The 14,990-nt window shown below is 43.8% G+C and overlaps 1 protein-coding gene across 1 annotated transcript in view; it reads left to right on the forward strand.

Moving 5' to 3' along the window:
* The first annotated feature begins 2,335 nt into the window (after nucleotides 1–2,335).
* The window catches only part of SSH2 (slingshot protein phosphatase 2), a 66,969-nt gene continuing 54,314 nt past the window's right edge, over nucleotides 2,336–14,990 (forward strand). Inside the window, 2 exon segments of the mRNA XM_009328652.1 lie at nucleotides 2,336–2,385; nucleotides 13,246–13,257. Coding sequence (XP_009326927.1) covers nucleotides 2,336–2,385; nucleotides 13,246–13,257 — 62 coding nt within the window.

Consider the following 14,990-nt stretch of genomic DNA (forward strand, 5'->3'; position numbering starts at 1 on the left):
CAGCTTCCTTATCAAGTTAGTGAGGTAATTCTAAGGTATGATGAATAGAAGGTATTCCTGCAAGCTCTTGCTTGTTGTAGATGGTCTGCAGGTTTTAGCTTGAATTTGTGGTTGCAGGTGGCTCCAAGTGAACTACTTCATGGTCTAGTTCTGTTCTTAGAAATAGAAGACCAGTAGCAGGCATGCATTTTCTAGTTATTCTTCTATCTCACAAATTCAGATCACTTAAATAAGAGAGAAACAGAATATCCAGCAGGAGTATCAGCATTTAACTCTATATTAAAAAGTGAACTGAATATGAGCTTTGCATGCAATAAGCACAAAGAATGTAGTTCAAAAGATTCTCAGGAAAAAACATCTGTTTATATGGTTATCTTACAGAAACTTAACTTTTCCACTCCTCCCCTTTTCTGAGCTTGACACTTATATGTGTTAGTTTCTGTAGGTTTTGTAAATGTGTCTGTTCTAGAAACTCTCCCTCTCCTGTTGCTTCCTTTCCTCTCCTGCCCTGGGTGGCAGGTAGGTACATGTCCTCTTTGGTGGGGCTGAACCAGAGGCCCAGGGATCCGCAGTTCCTCTTTTCCTTTTTTCCACTGACTCCATTTGGAATTGACATTATTTCGTTCCCCAGCCTTCCCCTAGCCCATGAAATCTCTTACACACCTCTTCTTATTTTCCATCTGTGTGCCGTGGTATGTAAAACAGAAGGCAATGTATGCATGACAGAGCATCTTCCAAATTGCTCTCCTGAAGCAAGCTGAAGAGGAAGAAAAGGATAGTTTCCCTTCTCAGAAGAGCTGTACGGTCTCCCCTGGGGCTGTTCACGGGAGAACGTTATCGGAGCCTATTGCAGAGGTGTTTTGGCAGGGGGCAGTGCTGGGGAGGAGAGCACGGTGACTGTGTTGGTATAAATCACGTCTAATGTCATCCTTGTGTGAAATGCCATCCACTCACTGTGGACTTCCTTTATCCCTGCTTTCCTGTTTCAGATGCACCACAGCAGTGCATCATTTTGTGTTTGCCTTCAGGAGCCTTATAAAGTGACCCTTGAGTTCAGGAGTAATGCAGGCTACAGAATATGACAGTTCACTCTTACTATTGCCATGATACGACACGTGCCAGCATCTTTGCTCATGAGAGGATGTGTTCATGTTAAAGGACGGTGGGATGAGTGGTAGAAAAATGAGAGAAATGCAGTAACTGTGCTGGAGCTCTGTGAAAGTTAGAGGTAGAAAAGGTAGAAAAGGACGCTGTAACCAGTTAAAAAAAATTGAACACTTCAGAGAATTAAGTGCCCACCACATGACTTCGTTAGTAAAACATTAGCAGCCCTGTTGTCATAGTGGCGGAGGTCTCTTGCAACCACCCACTTGCTGGTTTGTGTCTTGAAAAAATGACCGAAATACATGGTGCCATACTGAGGTCTTGCCCTTTGCTGTGGGTCAGTTCTGTGCAATTCTTGTGGGATTGTACACTGCCAGCAAATGGTGGGTGCTCACTGGAGAGGAGATCTTCTGCAGGAGGGAAGCCCAAAGCCAGCTAGACACAATGATCTTTTTGCTTCCTTTGTTATCTTGTGCTGAACTCTTGTCTTCTTGAGATGCCTCTGCACTGACCGAACGCTTGGTATGTTTTAAAATATGTTTGCTCCTGCAGACCTACACAAACATAGTAAGTTTTCACTGATAAAACAGATCCTATACCTAATCTCCAGCCGGTGTCTGGCAATACATATGTAAATGTACTGTGAAGCAGAATTAATTGCTGAGATCTCTCTACTGAGGTATTGCTTTGGGCTTTAGTAGGTAGGCCTAGTAAAATTCCACAGCATGTTAGAGATCGTGCGTTTTAATTTTGCATCTAAAGCAGCATAGTCTGTCAAACTTCCACTTCCTAGTCTATCTGCGCTCACCCAGCCCTATTTGGCAGGTTTATTACTTGCTGGTTTTGTGGATTCTTACACTTGATTGCTGACACTGGACTATGAATTAATATGATCTACATAAGGGTAATAAAAAACCCTTAGTTTTTTTACCCAGAAGTAAACTGTGTCTTTGGCCCTTGGCCTACCTTGTTTGGCAGGGGTCATTGGAAGTCCATGCAAAAGCAAGCTAAATCCTGCAGTGGCAAAAATTCTTGTAATGTTGAGGTTTTTTAAATGGGTTTTGAGAGAACATGAGGTGACAGCTGAGCGGAAAGTGAGTTCCTCTGTAGTGACAGCTACATGCAGAAACAGTGAGAATTTCCTTTGCCTTCTACAATCAAACCAGTGAAATGCAAGTCTTTGGATTCTGCATATATTAAAGCATATTAACTTTTTTCTCCTTTCCTATGTATGCAGGAGGCAGACAGTGGGGAAGAAGAATGCCGGTCCCAGCCCAGAAGGTAAGATTGTGACTCGAGGCTTGCAGGAGTCCTCAAGAATACCTTTCTGTGTGAAATGTTCCACAGAGGTTTTTGTTGTTGTTCTGGCATGTTCTGCAAGCATGTATCATTTTCTCCCTATTGTTAATGTTGCACAACTGTCTTATGTGTACCTTACTGAAAAATATATTTAACTATGGCCTAAATGATGCTCCCAGTAAAGGGGTTGCTGCAGCAGGAAACAGGAAAAGTCAAGATTACACACTGAAAAAATATATATGGGTGTATATATATACCAGTGAGTATATTCTCCAAACTGCTGTTTGCATCCAAAAAGTGGTGTCTTGCCTGCAGACATGTTCTGAATAAGATGGTGATACTCCACTTCTCTGTGCATGTGGAGACTCTGCTTATATCTTAGGAGCAAATCCTGGTTGTGTTGTTCCTAATGTCCTATGTTGTTTCTCAGGATTCCATCATCAGGGTATTCTGAGAGGAAGAACCATACTAATAAACTCCTGTTCTCTGGTTAAAAAGTCTCTGTTGCCATCAAGAGCTGAATTGGATTACTCTAGTTAGCAGGAGTATCACAGGAGAGACTTCAGCAGTGATAGTCATCCTCTAACTGTGTTTTTTCACCTCCTGGTTATGCCCTTGTGTATACCTTTGGGATTTGTGAAAAGTTATATTTCTAGAAGCTGAAGTGTGGGGGACCCTATGCCATAAGGGCACCTGCTGCTTAAAATAGCATGTTCATTGGATGCACAGATACTTGCTACGGATGCAGGCAGTCAAACATCTACTCCAAAGTTATAAGAACACTGAGAATTTAGAGGAATTTTTTTTTAATTGGGATTGTTCTGCATGGAGATGTTCACTTTTTGTAAGTGCTGGTTTCATTTGCTTCAGGAAGAAGCTTTTTTGATAAATGCTTATTCCTAAAAACTAAACAAACATTGAAACTCGGCTGATTGAACAGTGACAAATATTAATGGCGTTTTTATAATGTAGTCGTAGTCTTAAGGATAGACTTCCTGCAGACTTGCAAGCTTTGTCTCCTGTCCTCTAAGCCGTCAAAAGAATTATTTCAGCTAAACTTAATATAAGCAAAAACTGCATATACCAGGTAACTTCTCCAGCAGCAGGAGCACTTTCTTGGCTTAAAATGTTGCAGTCAAATTTCATGAAAGGTGTAAGATTCCCCCCAGAGGGAGTAAAAGGGAAGGGGAAGTGAAATAGTTCTCACTTTATGAGCTCTTTGGCTGTTACAGTTCTTTGCTTAATGTTGTTTATGTGAGTAGGTAACAACGGAAGCCGTAATTTCTAGTATTTAAAAGGCTTGAACAAGATTTGGGCTTTGGGTTTGGGGCCAACTTGGATGAATCTGCAAAAGAGAAAGCTGTCCTGGTTGCACATTCCCATTATTTCAGTGTAGTTCTGCAATCGTGTGGCTCAGGGAAGGTGACTGGTCTGTTTCCTTCAGTCTTCTACCTTTAAATGATGATTTAAGAATTGCTGTTTCTTCATTTTACAACTTTCTTGACTGAGAGGAAAGCTGGAAAGCGCAGTTCCCAAAGGCTCAGACTGAACTCAGCCTAACTCTTGATTTTTAATTTCACTCTTAGCCTTCCAGCAGTCACAAGATCAACTCATGACTTGATCTCAGCATACATAATGTATTGGAGGGGATGGGAGGTATTTAATTGTTGTGGGCACTTAGCAACAATTGTAGGTTAGGTTTGAAATGAGCATTTTTTAATATATTTGAAATAACTTTCTGGGGTAGGAAATGTCAACCTGCTGTTGATGTGGTGATCTGAACTCCGTGACTCCGGTTGGTGGGGTCAGAAAGCTAACTGAAACCAAGATCCTTCTTAGGGAAAACAAGGGGGTGGGTGTTAAATGTGTTTGATTACAGTAGGATAAAAATAATACAGTCAAATGTGGTAAGTAGTCAACCTGGAGTCCTGCTGTGGAGGAGCAGCAGTTGTCTATAAACAGCTTTTGAGTATATCTAATCCCCAGTTTTCAAGGGAACATAGCAAGTAGTAGCTATTAAAAATCCAGACAGTAAAAAGGCAATGGACTGAGTCTGGCTTTAGAAGAAAGGTACGTTATCAGCTGCAGCGTCACCGAAGTAGTGCTCTGCAGCAGCCTGACATTCCTAGCTGCCTGCCCAGGCAAGGCCAGGCTGGTGAAGTTGTCCTGAGGCATAATTCAGGTGACCTGGCTATAGCTACAGTCAGTGTTTGAGGTGGGATTTTTGCTATTTGTAAAATTTTTCTGACAAGGAGTTCTTTTGTCTCCTGCACTCATGTAAAATTTGTTCAAACACTACCTCAGGGTAGCATGGTTGGCATCAAGCGTGCCCAAACTCATCCCATTAACTGGACATTAAATGCAAGAGTTCTACTGTGGCTAAAGCGTGTTCGGGTTAATAAAACAACTTTTCAATATTTATTAAATAGGATGTTAGTGCATAGATATGTTAATGCTTTCACGGGAATTAGCTTAAGACCTAAGCATAAGCACATAGACATATTTGGTGTCAAAAGATTTTTGCAGCGATCAGTCTTGAAGATCATTTTGTAGAGCCTTCATTTCCATCCTCTTGAGTCCCCGTGTCTCTGCACAGTCTAGGGATTGCTGTCTCAAATGAGACAAATGTTCCACTTAGATCCAGCTCAACAGTATTGCTAGTCCTGTGGCTAGCCACTTCTAGATAGCTTCTTGTGTTAGGTTTCTGCTGTTTATCTTTTCTCACTGATGAGATATGGGTTGTATATTGAGGTGAAGGGGAACATGCAGAAAAGACTGGCGGTATGACAGCAGGAGTGACTACTGATGTTGAGCAGAGGCTATGAAGAGCAGCCAGTCTAAATGTCCTCCAAAGAGGCAGAGAAATTACCTTCAAACAGGAGCTTAAACTTGTAGGTAGGTACATCAAGATCATCATACCTAAAACAAAGTCTATCTGGGTGCTGACCTGTTTGTGCTCTTTAAGATCTAACACCACAGAGGACTGTAATTGCACGGACTCAAGTCTCGCAGACAAAGGAGAGGAAGCGTGTGAAATTGTTGTTTAAACTTAAACTTGCTTTACAGAGCAGTCAAACGACATGACAAGTCTGCACTCGCCACAAGATTGCTTCTGCCAGCACCATCACGGAATGAGGAGTTTTCTGCTTTGTGAATTAGCAGAATCCACTTAAAGCTTTTCTCCAAAAGATGGAACGAGCTATTAGATGTGCAGAAAGAGAGTTCATGTGTGCTCTGCAATTATCCTTGGAAGATGCTTGAAACAGTATTTTCTGGCAAACTCTTTTGTGCCGATGCAAAGAGGAACTGTTTGTTTTCCTACTTGAGGAAAGTACTTGGGTATCGTGAACATGGACCTAATTTTTATAAAGACTTCTATCCATTACTAAAAAACACAGAAAAATAATACTGCAAATACCTGAAGCTGAGCAAATAAGTGAAAACCACCTTGGCTTCCCCACTCTTCAAATTATTTGGAATTTTTTCTCACATACCCAAGGGAAGCCCAGGAGGATCTCCGTACCCTGCCGTAGCTGTGACCATTCTTGCAGTTTATGGGCGAGATCCCCAAATCCCTGACATGGATCCAAGTTCTTGCTCTGGAGTCCGCGATCGAGCTGGTCCTTGTCACCTGCCTAACTCCTGGCTAATGGGGCTAAGACGGAGTACTGCATAAGCAGGTGTCCCGAACAATCTATTTATTACATTTATTACCTTCAGAGCTACCTTCTAGACGTTTTTATTAGGCTATCTGGAGGCTGTACAGCTAGCTGGCCTGTGCATTCTCCTTTTGTCCTCAGACATGCTGCTGCCATGCTGAACACACTGTTAATGGCGCATCTGTGTTAACGATCTCTTTGCATCATCCCGATGTTGTTAAAACTTACCTAAAATGCGTGTGTATTGAGCTTTGAGTTGTGTTTACACCAACTGATGTATTGACGTTCCGTTTTTGTGTGCTCTGTGCCAAGGTTGCAAGGATTCAGCATCTTTGTTTTGCTGACAAACGACATCTCCAGAGCCTAGGGCAGCAGCGGTGCTGCAGTCTGTGTTGGGTTTGCTGTCAGGATCTGCCAGCTGCTTTTTGGCTTTGTTTGAAATGGTGCCTCCGTTTCCACACTATATGTGTATTTACCAGTTCTGTGCGCCTTGAAACAGCTCTCGTTGCTGAAGTGCAGCATTTGAGGCTGCACAGGAACTGCTGCATGTAAAATTGAGTAAGCTGTATTGCCTAGAGAGGCTGCTGGGGACTTCAGAGCAATTCTTCAAACTTTTATGGCCTGGTGCTTGGTCAGACTAAAGTCCGTTTGCTTCGGTAAAGCTGAGGAGCCTGACATTCCCTTGAAGTGCCATAGAAAGTGATTAGGGTTATCCTGCTCGAAATCTGGGGTTTGCTACCTGAACATGTTCTCAAAAAGTGCTTGTCCTCCCCTCTTCAGCTGGGGGCGGGAGGGTGGTGTTAAAAAAGAAAAAGAAAAAAAAAAAACCACCCATGCTAATACATTTTGCAGCCTAAGTATGCTTACCTTCTGGTTTGTTATTTTTAGTCAAAATAGTTCCTTCCAGGACTGAACTGGGAAGGAAAGCAAATCAGATTATTGCCATGATAACAGTTGGATGTGCCAAGATGCCTCAAGGTTTCAAGCTGTGAGTAAATACCTTTGTTTTAGGAGCGGAAGACCACAGTCTGATGCAGGAGCTTATGGTTTATAACACTATAAAAGTTGTTTTTCAAATAGTAAGTGGAATTGGTGCATGTGTTTCCTTGTATAGGGCAACAGCTCAATAAATTGTAAGCCAACTTGTTTGATTTTTTTTTTTTTTTTTAAACTGAGACCTATTGTAGGCTTCTCACTACCTGAGGGTTACAGCAGGAGTGTGCTAGTCCCTGGGAGAGAGAGAAGCGATTCTGTGATACGACTTGACTGCACTTCAGAAGGCTCATTTACAGTCCGCACTGAGATGTGCGAATCTTCAGCATCCTGTGTCTGTTGTGACTTTTGGCGATGTGTATCATGGCCATTTGGTGCTCCTGTGGCAAGCTCCTGACGCTTCTGGTTATCCTTAAAGCATATCTTGTGTTACAAGAGAGACTTCCAAAAACTGTGTGCTCTGAGTTCTAGTGACTAAGCCTTCCTTGCGCTTCCTTTGCTTGCTGCTGCAGCTGCCAAACACTTATTTTGTTGGTACTTGAACAGTAGCTGGGTCTTCTAATGGGTGTGCAACACAGTTTGTTAACTCCAGGTCTTGAGTAAGAGGGGACTCTGATGTACAGGAAAGCTTGTGTTCATCCGTGCCAGAGATTACTAAGCTCTTGTAGTATGAACCTTATCTTTAGAATGTGTTTCCTGAATCCATCTTTCTGTCTTTCCTTTCAGTGACAGCTTAGCCTCTCTGTGGCATTTACTACAGCTGCTTGTGGAGAATGTAATACCGAGATAAAGAACTGTTCTGTTAATCTGCCAGCTCTGCTGACCACCAGAAAAAGTTCTGTGGGCCACACATCACGATTCATGAAAGTGGGTCTGTGGTCTTCACTTTTGAATACCAGGTGTTTTATCACCAAACTGTGAGCAAAGGCGTAGCACTTGTAGTAAAATTTGCGTTTATTAGATTAGTAACAGATATCTGCAGGGCTAGTTCACTGCAAGGTCTATGTCTGTGGTTACGACATGCTCAGTCCAGTCTGATTACATACCTGCGGATCACAATAATGTGTAAGATGACTTCAGATGTGATCTTCAGGCTGAAGGATCAAGCAGACTAATATCGTTGCATTACCAAATTACCAGGTAAACATATGATGCTATAGCAGGGAGCTTGCTCAAAACATGAATGCTTATGAAAAGTTTTTTTAATTTGTCATTCTAAGTGTGTGAACAGAGGAGAATGAGGAACAAGACAAAGACAAACTGGGAAGTAAAAGGAATGAAGGTGTGTCAGATCCTTCAGCTACCGAAATGGTCTGCTCAGCACCAAGCAAGCCCAGAACAGCTGCCCCATGCACTTGTGTTCCTTCAGAGGTTGGCGAAGGAGGGGCTGAACAGGAGGTGCTGTAAGGATTCCATACGTGCTTGTGTCTCCTGCTGAGCATGAACCAGGTGCTCTAAGCTAGAGGAATCTAACTTAAGGAAAGATTCCTGTTGTAAATAGAAAAGGAAACTCCAAAACAGGCATTCTGGTCCCTTTCCTGGTAGGGTACCTTCGCAAGGCTTCAAAGTTAAACATGAATCCTCAGAGTTTTCAGGCACTTAAATGTATTTTGAGAATCTGGGCCAGGGTTTCTGGACTTGTTGCCATTCAGCTTTTTGGTATCTTTGCATCAAAAACATTCCTTTATAAAATTAGGGGTGTGTTTTTGACAGTTCAGAGGATTTAGATATTTCTTTTCCATAGATCACTGAAATAACACATTACCTATTTTATGATCTCAGAGATGTCATTCAGGCATGTTTCTTCCTTGCTGGACTTGGAGCAGTGCTGTAACAGTTTGCAAGGCTCTGGATTAACTTTTTAGTAGCAATGTAGATGTTTGCATGGAGAGCAGTTTGCTGTGCAAATAGGATGCATTGTAGTTTTTGCATCCAAAGAACTAGTTTCTTCAAAGCTCCTCTTGAATTGCTTGAATGCACATGGAAGGCGGCTCTCCAGAAAGCGGGAGGAGAAGGTGGCTGTGTCTCAGCGTGTTACCCCTGTCCAACATTAGTGTTGCTTCTTGAGAGACCAGAGTGATAGATGTTGCTGCTTGTGTCCCTTTTCCTGCCCCTGCTGCCTGGTGGCACTGCTTGGGTCCCTTCAGTCTTTTTGCTTCTGCCTCTGTAAAAAGGGTGTAACTGAGCATTGGCCTCTTTGTGGCAGACCCTCTAAGATTTAATGATAAGTAAACTATACACTGATTGGGTGTGGGGTTTGTGAGGGAAGGGTTTTATGAAGTGATAACATTGCAAAAAATAGGTGTTGAATTCTCAACTAAGAAGCCTAATCATTGATCATGATGGGCAACTGACCAAATGGGCTTTAAAAGCAGGGTTTTGTTCTTTCTGTGATGCTTATCACCTTACCCCTGTGCCTGTCTGATTTCTTTGCTCAAGAACTAGAAACAGAAATACTCTTTGACAGCTTAAATAACCAAATTTAGAATGTGGCTTCCTGTTCTGACTGGTTCTTCAGGATTCAAGTATAGTTTTTCATGCTTTCTCTGTTCCTGCCTCCCCCCTCTCTTTTTTTTTTTTTTAAACTAGATATGGGCTCTTTTATAATTACTTTGTTAAATTTCTCTTACTGTGTGTAATAAAGCTGGTGTATGTAAGCGCTGCCTTGGTGGGTGGCATGCCTCTTGACTCACTGGGGAAGCTTTGTTTCTTTACTATACCCTGTCTCATTCTGCCCTGCGTGCATTGGCTTTTATGATCACTGCTACTGAAATGGCTTCATGTTTTCCTGATAAACTGGACTACATAATGCAGTAGGCTTTTTGTCTCCCATGCTAAAAATGGCCAGAAGACTTCTGACAGATCAACTTCTCCCTCTGAGGTGGGGAAGTAGCAGTAGGAGATGAGTGCAGGAGGTGCTGCTCTCAACGGATCAGTCTCCACCTGTTTACAGGTTTGCTGCACTAACTTAAGGCTCTCCCCAGATAAGTCATCTGTTTGGACTCTTAATCCACTCAGACTCATCTGAAGACTGTTCATTGCCAAAAGCCACATGTCCTCACAGCAATAGGATGAATTCACTGACCTCCCACCAAAAAAGCAGGGGCATCAGATCCTTTGACCCTCAAACAGCTGGAAGTGTGGCACCACTTTCTTCAAAGCTACCTCTTAGGACCCTTTTTCCCCATCAGACCTGATGCTGAGGCAGCTGTCTTTGTGGGGAAAGATTGAGTATAGCTGCTGGTGAGAAAAACAAAGCACTTGGCCCCACCTCTGCACACGGAAATGAACTTGCTACCTCTGCTCTCTCTGGCGGTGCCTGTGCAAGACTCCAGTGCTCGGCTGTGGGCAGCAACGTGTTGTTCTCAAAATTCTGTAACTTTTCATAAATGACACCGGAAACAGCTGCCGAGCAGTAAAGAACAAACTTTCCATATGCGCAGTAAAGGTACTGCCGTACCTCATCGCTCTGTGGGGAGAGGATGTGATGGTGGTGAGGGGGAGGTTTGTTTGCCTAACGCAGCAGCTTCACAAGTTTTTTTCATAATCCCCTGAAAACATGGGTCTGAGTTCTGCATTGCCTTATCTGTTACACTGATGCTAATAGATCGAGGCCAAAATTCCTACACCTGACAACATCCCACTGTTCCCTTTACCTTGAACAAGACTGATGTTACAGCTGTGGTAAACCTGTGGAAGGTACTCTGCTGTGTTGGAGGAAGAGAAGAACACTCCTTGCTTTTGCAGAGAATACCTGACTTCAGTCCACACGGACTTAAAGTAATACCCAACCCTTCATACCCACTGGAATAAGTTTCTAGAGAGACTATGGCAATATATTGTCTTCATTAGGGCTCTTCAAAAGGAGAGAGCAGAGGGGACCAGAGAAAGTCTTGCTGGGAGACACATTCTGAAATGAAAAGAGGTCACCGGGCCCCAGTGTAGACTAAGAATTGAACATGCCTAATAAGACAGTCTGTGCTCCACATTTAATCGTCTTAGCATGTGAGCAGACACTCAGCAAACCCCTGTGGGATAGGAGTGGGTGGAACATGGTGACACCCACACCTTTGTGTGGTCTGACGAGAAGCAGCAATTCAGCCTTAAGCTGTTGATCTCGGATGGAAACATTACCTTGATTAATGCCCTCTTTGCATGTGGACTATGTGCACTGACAGGACTCTGTGTCCAGCTGTAAGCATGCTTTCTGCAAGTGTCAAATCTGTGCATGCTAATGCAAAACCTGACTAGAGTGCTTCATGCATTTTTACTGGTGACCTATGTACGGAGGCCTCAGCTGTACAAGGAGAATCCCATTTGCAAGCTGCTAGCCCCGTGCAGGACACAGAATTAATTACTCTGTTACATCACTGCAAGATCAAAACATGTTAAAATGCACTAAGGCAGCTGAAGTTACTGGTGCAAGCTACTGTGACTGTATAGCTTTGAGATACAGACACTGGGGGAGATGATTTTATGAGTAAACCATATATTTTCAGCCTTGTCTGCCAGACAGAACACTACAAATCAATACGAGAGCTTTGTGCATGCATGTTCTCCCTCCACCCCCTTAAACTTCTCTCCAGAGGCAGCCTTGGTGGGCATTCCCTCTGTTCCCTCCTCCTGAAGTGCCTGGCCAGATGTCCTTAGCACTCTTTGTCGTACGTTTTTTCCATGGTGCTTCCGTAACTGGTTCTAGCTGCCGGAGTAGCTGGCTTAGTTAGCTTTGCAAAGGTTTTGGAGTGGGTTTTTTTTGCAGTGTCTAGCATGATGTATATAACTGTAGTTTATTGGTCTGTGTGGTGTTCAAAGGTTAAATGAAATCCTGCTGCCCAACGAGGGTCGTGTTGTACTGCGTGCAGATGCGGTGTCGCTTACCGCTTGCCTCTGCAGCAGGCGGCGCGGCCCTGCTAACCCTGTGACCTCCGGGGGAGTGCGAAATGCCGACCGAACGCTCGGACAGGCAGTGCCCTTTTTCCCTGCAGCAAAGTGTAACTTCGTGCACTGGGCTGGGAAGCGCTTGAGACCCCAGACAGACTTATTTACATCTTGTCATACAGTGATTAATGGCTGTGCTCACATGCTCTGTCGCAGCACGGTAGTGATTTAGACTGCTACCTGTCATCACTGCAATTTTGTGCACTTTAAATTCTTTAAGTATTTGTCCCAGCAGAGTGCACCTGCTTCCAGCAAGGAGCAGTTTCTTGGCTGTCTTGTGACCTGTTGCCTTTAACTCCCATCTTCTTGTGCATCCCCTCAAAGCCCCTACTTTCTGCCTGCTCCTTGCTCCTGCATGCTGAAAGATCAGGTTATTGGGTCAATGCTTCTGCTCATGTCTAAATGTAGGATGCAACTTTGATAAAGAAATAGAATCTTAGAGGTCTTTTCCAACCTTAATGATTCTAAGATCATCGAGTCCAACCATCAACCCAACACCTCCATGCGCACTAAACCATGTCCGTAAGCACCTCATCTACCCGTCTTTTAAATACTTCCAGGGATGGGGACTCAGCCACTTCCCTGGGCAGCCTGTTCCAATGTTTAACCACTCTCTCAGTAAAGAAATTTTTCCTGATATCCAATCTAAACCTCCCCTGGCGCAACGTGAGGCCGTTTCCTCTCGTCCTATCGCTTGTTACTTGGGAGAAGAGACCGACCCCCACCTCGCTACAACCTCCTTTCAGGGAGTTGTAGAGAGCGATGAGGTCTCCCCTCAGCCTCCTTTTCTCCAGGCTAAACAACCCCAGCTCCCTCAGCCGCTCCTCATCAGACTTGTTCTCCAGACCCCTCACCAGCCTTGTTGCCCTTCTCTGGACACGCTCCAGCACCTCAACGTCCTTCTTGTAGTGAGGGGCCCAAAACTGAGCACAGTATTCGAGGTGTGGCCTCACCAGGGCCGAGTACAGGGGCACGATCACTTCCCTACTCCTGCTGGCCACACTATTTCTGATACAGGCCAGGATGCCATTGGCCTTCTTGGCCACCTGGGCACACTGCCGGCTCATGTTCAGCCGGCTGTCGACCAACACCCCCAGGTCCTTTTCCACTGGGCAGCTCTCCAGCCACTCTTCCCCAAATAGGGTTGTTCCTTAGGTCTGATTTAAAAAAGCAGAATATGAAAACAACACACGCTATACAAATGGACAGTGGGAACTGAAATGCTAATCTCACTAACGTAGCCTGAAGGCAGTGTCAGTCTCAGGCTGGTATTGCAGCCTTTATGGCAACAAAACCAGGTTCAAATACCTTTTATTAGTGCAGATTTCAATATATGAACTTATTGAGGATTTCCTACTCCTGTTTTCTAAATGTTCAAAAAGAAAAAAGCTGGGATATTTCTATCATCGTTTGGTCTCCTAGCATATGGAGATGCAGTGCATGATTGTATTAATCCAGGACTAAATTCATTTACAAATCTATTAACTGTATGTTATGAGTAGCTGTTTTAAGAGTATTGCTTGTAGTTAATCACTGCACTTGTTTTTAGCAGTTTTTAAGGGCTTGCCATTGTAATGTTAGTTGCATGTAAGAAATCTGGCATCTGTCTGGACAGTATCTTAAGTGCATTTAGTCTTCTACAATGCTTGAATAAAACCCTTAAGTTATTAATTAGAATAGAGCAGAAGTTCTGGGTTTGTTTTTCAGTCTATGAATGTGTGGTATGTGTTACTACCGAATATGAGGCTCTTGCCGGTCTCTTGACCTCTGGAAGGATTGAATTACCCTCTATTTCTCTAATGTCCTGATTTTTCCATTGCTTCTTGCGACTGACTTCATTTCTGCCTAACAAAATGATTTTTTTTGGCACTGCAGCAAGCTGGCACTGCGTTTTCTTTACAGCTGTGAGGAACCATGACCAGAGATGTGCTCTTGGCTATATAAGATGACATTGCTTAAATTAATGCAACCAAACCATATTCTAGCAAAACTTGCAGAATCACAAATTCTACTGCTTTGTCCTTTTCTCTGTGAGTCCCTGAAGTGGGGATGGTTGAGACCTTTCAGACCAGTGTCTGTCTTGCTCCTATCAAGTATCAGACCTGAAGCAGTTGCCATCACGCTGTTATTTTTTTAAACCCCTCTCTGCTTCTATGAAAGTTTTAGTTAATAGTTCAAAATAAACCCTAGACGAAGCTTTCTTTTGGCTTCCAGCTCTGCTGTCTGATCGCAGGGGCGGTTCTGCAGTGATGCCCCGTCAGTATTTTTTTGCTGTTGAGTAGGTGTCATTAATAAGTGCATATGTTTAAACTTACATCTTCCACTGCCAGCTCACTTGTGCCTTGTTACCCGCTCCGAGCACGTGCCATCCGCACCAGACTACTGAAGAGTAGTATCTTATTTGCGACCCTCTGTGCTGGGGTGTCCTGCATCCCTATGGGAAACAGAAAACTGAGCTAGCTTCCAAGGTTTCTCCTTGGTTAAACTGCTTGCTCGGTGTAAGGGCTGCAGAACGCACCTCTGGAATAGGCAGGTTCTGCTGCGGGGCTGTCCTGGGTGCAGGACTGGATTAAGCAAGCTGCCCCTCCGACTCTCCCCAGTGGAAAACTCTATTATTCCCTTGCGCTGTAACATCTGAATTCCCAGCAGCCAGAGGATGAGATTTTTGTTCGAAAAAACTTACTTTCTTCCTTTTCTCCTGAGGGGCGATGGAGCTAAAGATTAAATAGCATTGAAAGGCAGCTGCTTCTCCTCTCCTTTGGCAGAAAACGAGTTGTCAAGTCTCTGCATATGAAAGCTCTTGCCAAGAACGATTTCCCCCGTCTCCTGCAGGAGAGAAATTAAGGTTGTTTCCTAAGCACCCGAGTTGTCGCTGCCTGCCTTTTGCAAAAAATCTTTTCATGTGCTGCTTCAAACCTCCTTTCAAAGCTTGCAGCCTTCCCCGGCTTCTCTGGCCTAGATCTAGGGGGGAAAAAAGCGGGGGGGGACACACACGAC

The sequence above is a fragment of the Pygoscelis adeliae genome, unplaced genomic scaffold (assembly GCF_000699105.1).
Source record: "Pygoscelis adeliae isolate BGI_AS28 unplaced genomic scaffold, ASM69910v1 Scaffold347, whole genome shotgun sequence".
NCBI classification, from domain to species: domain Eukaryota; kingdom Metazoa; phylum Chordata; class Aves; order Sphenisciformes; family Spheniscidae; genus Pygoscelis; species Pygoscelis adeliae.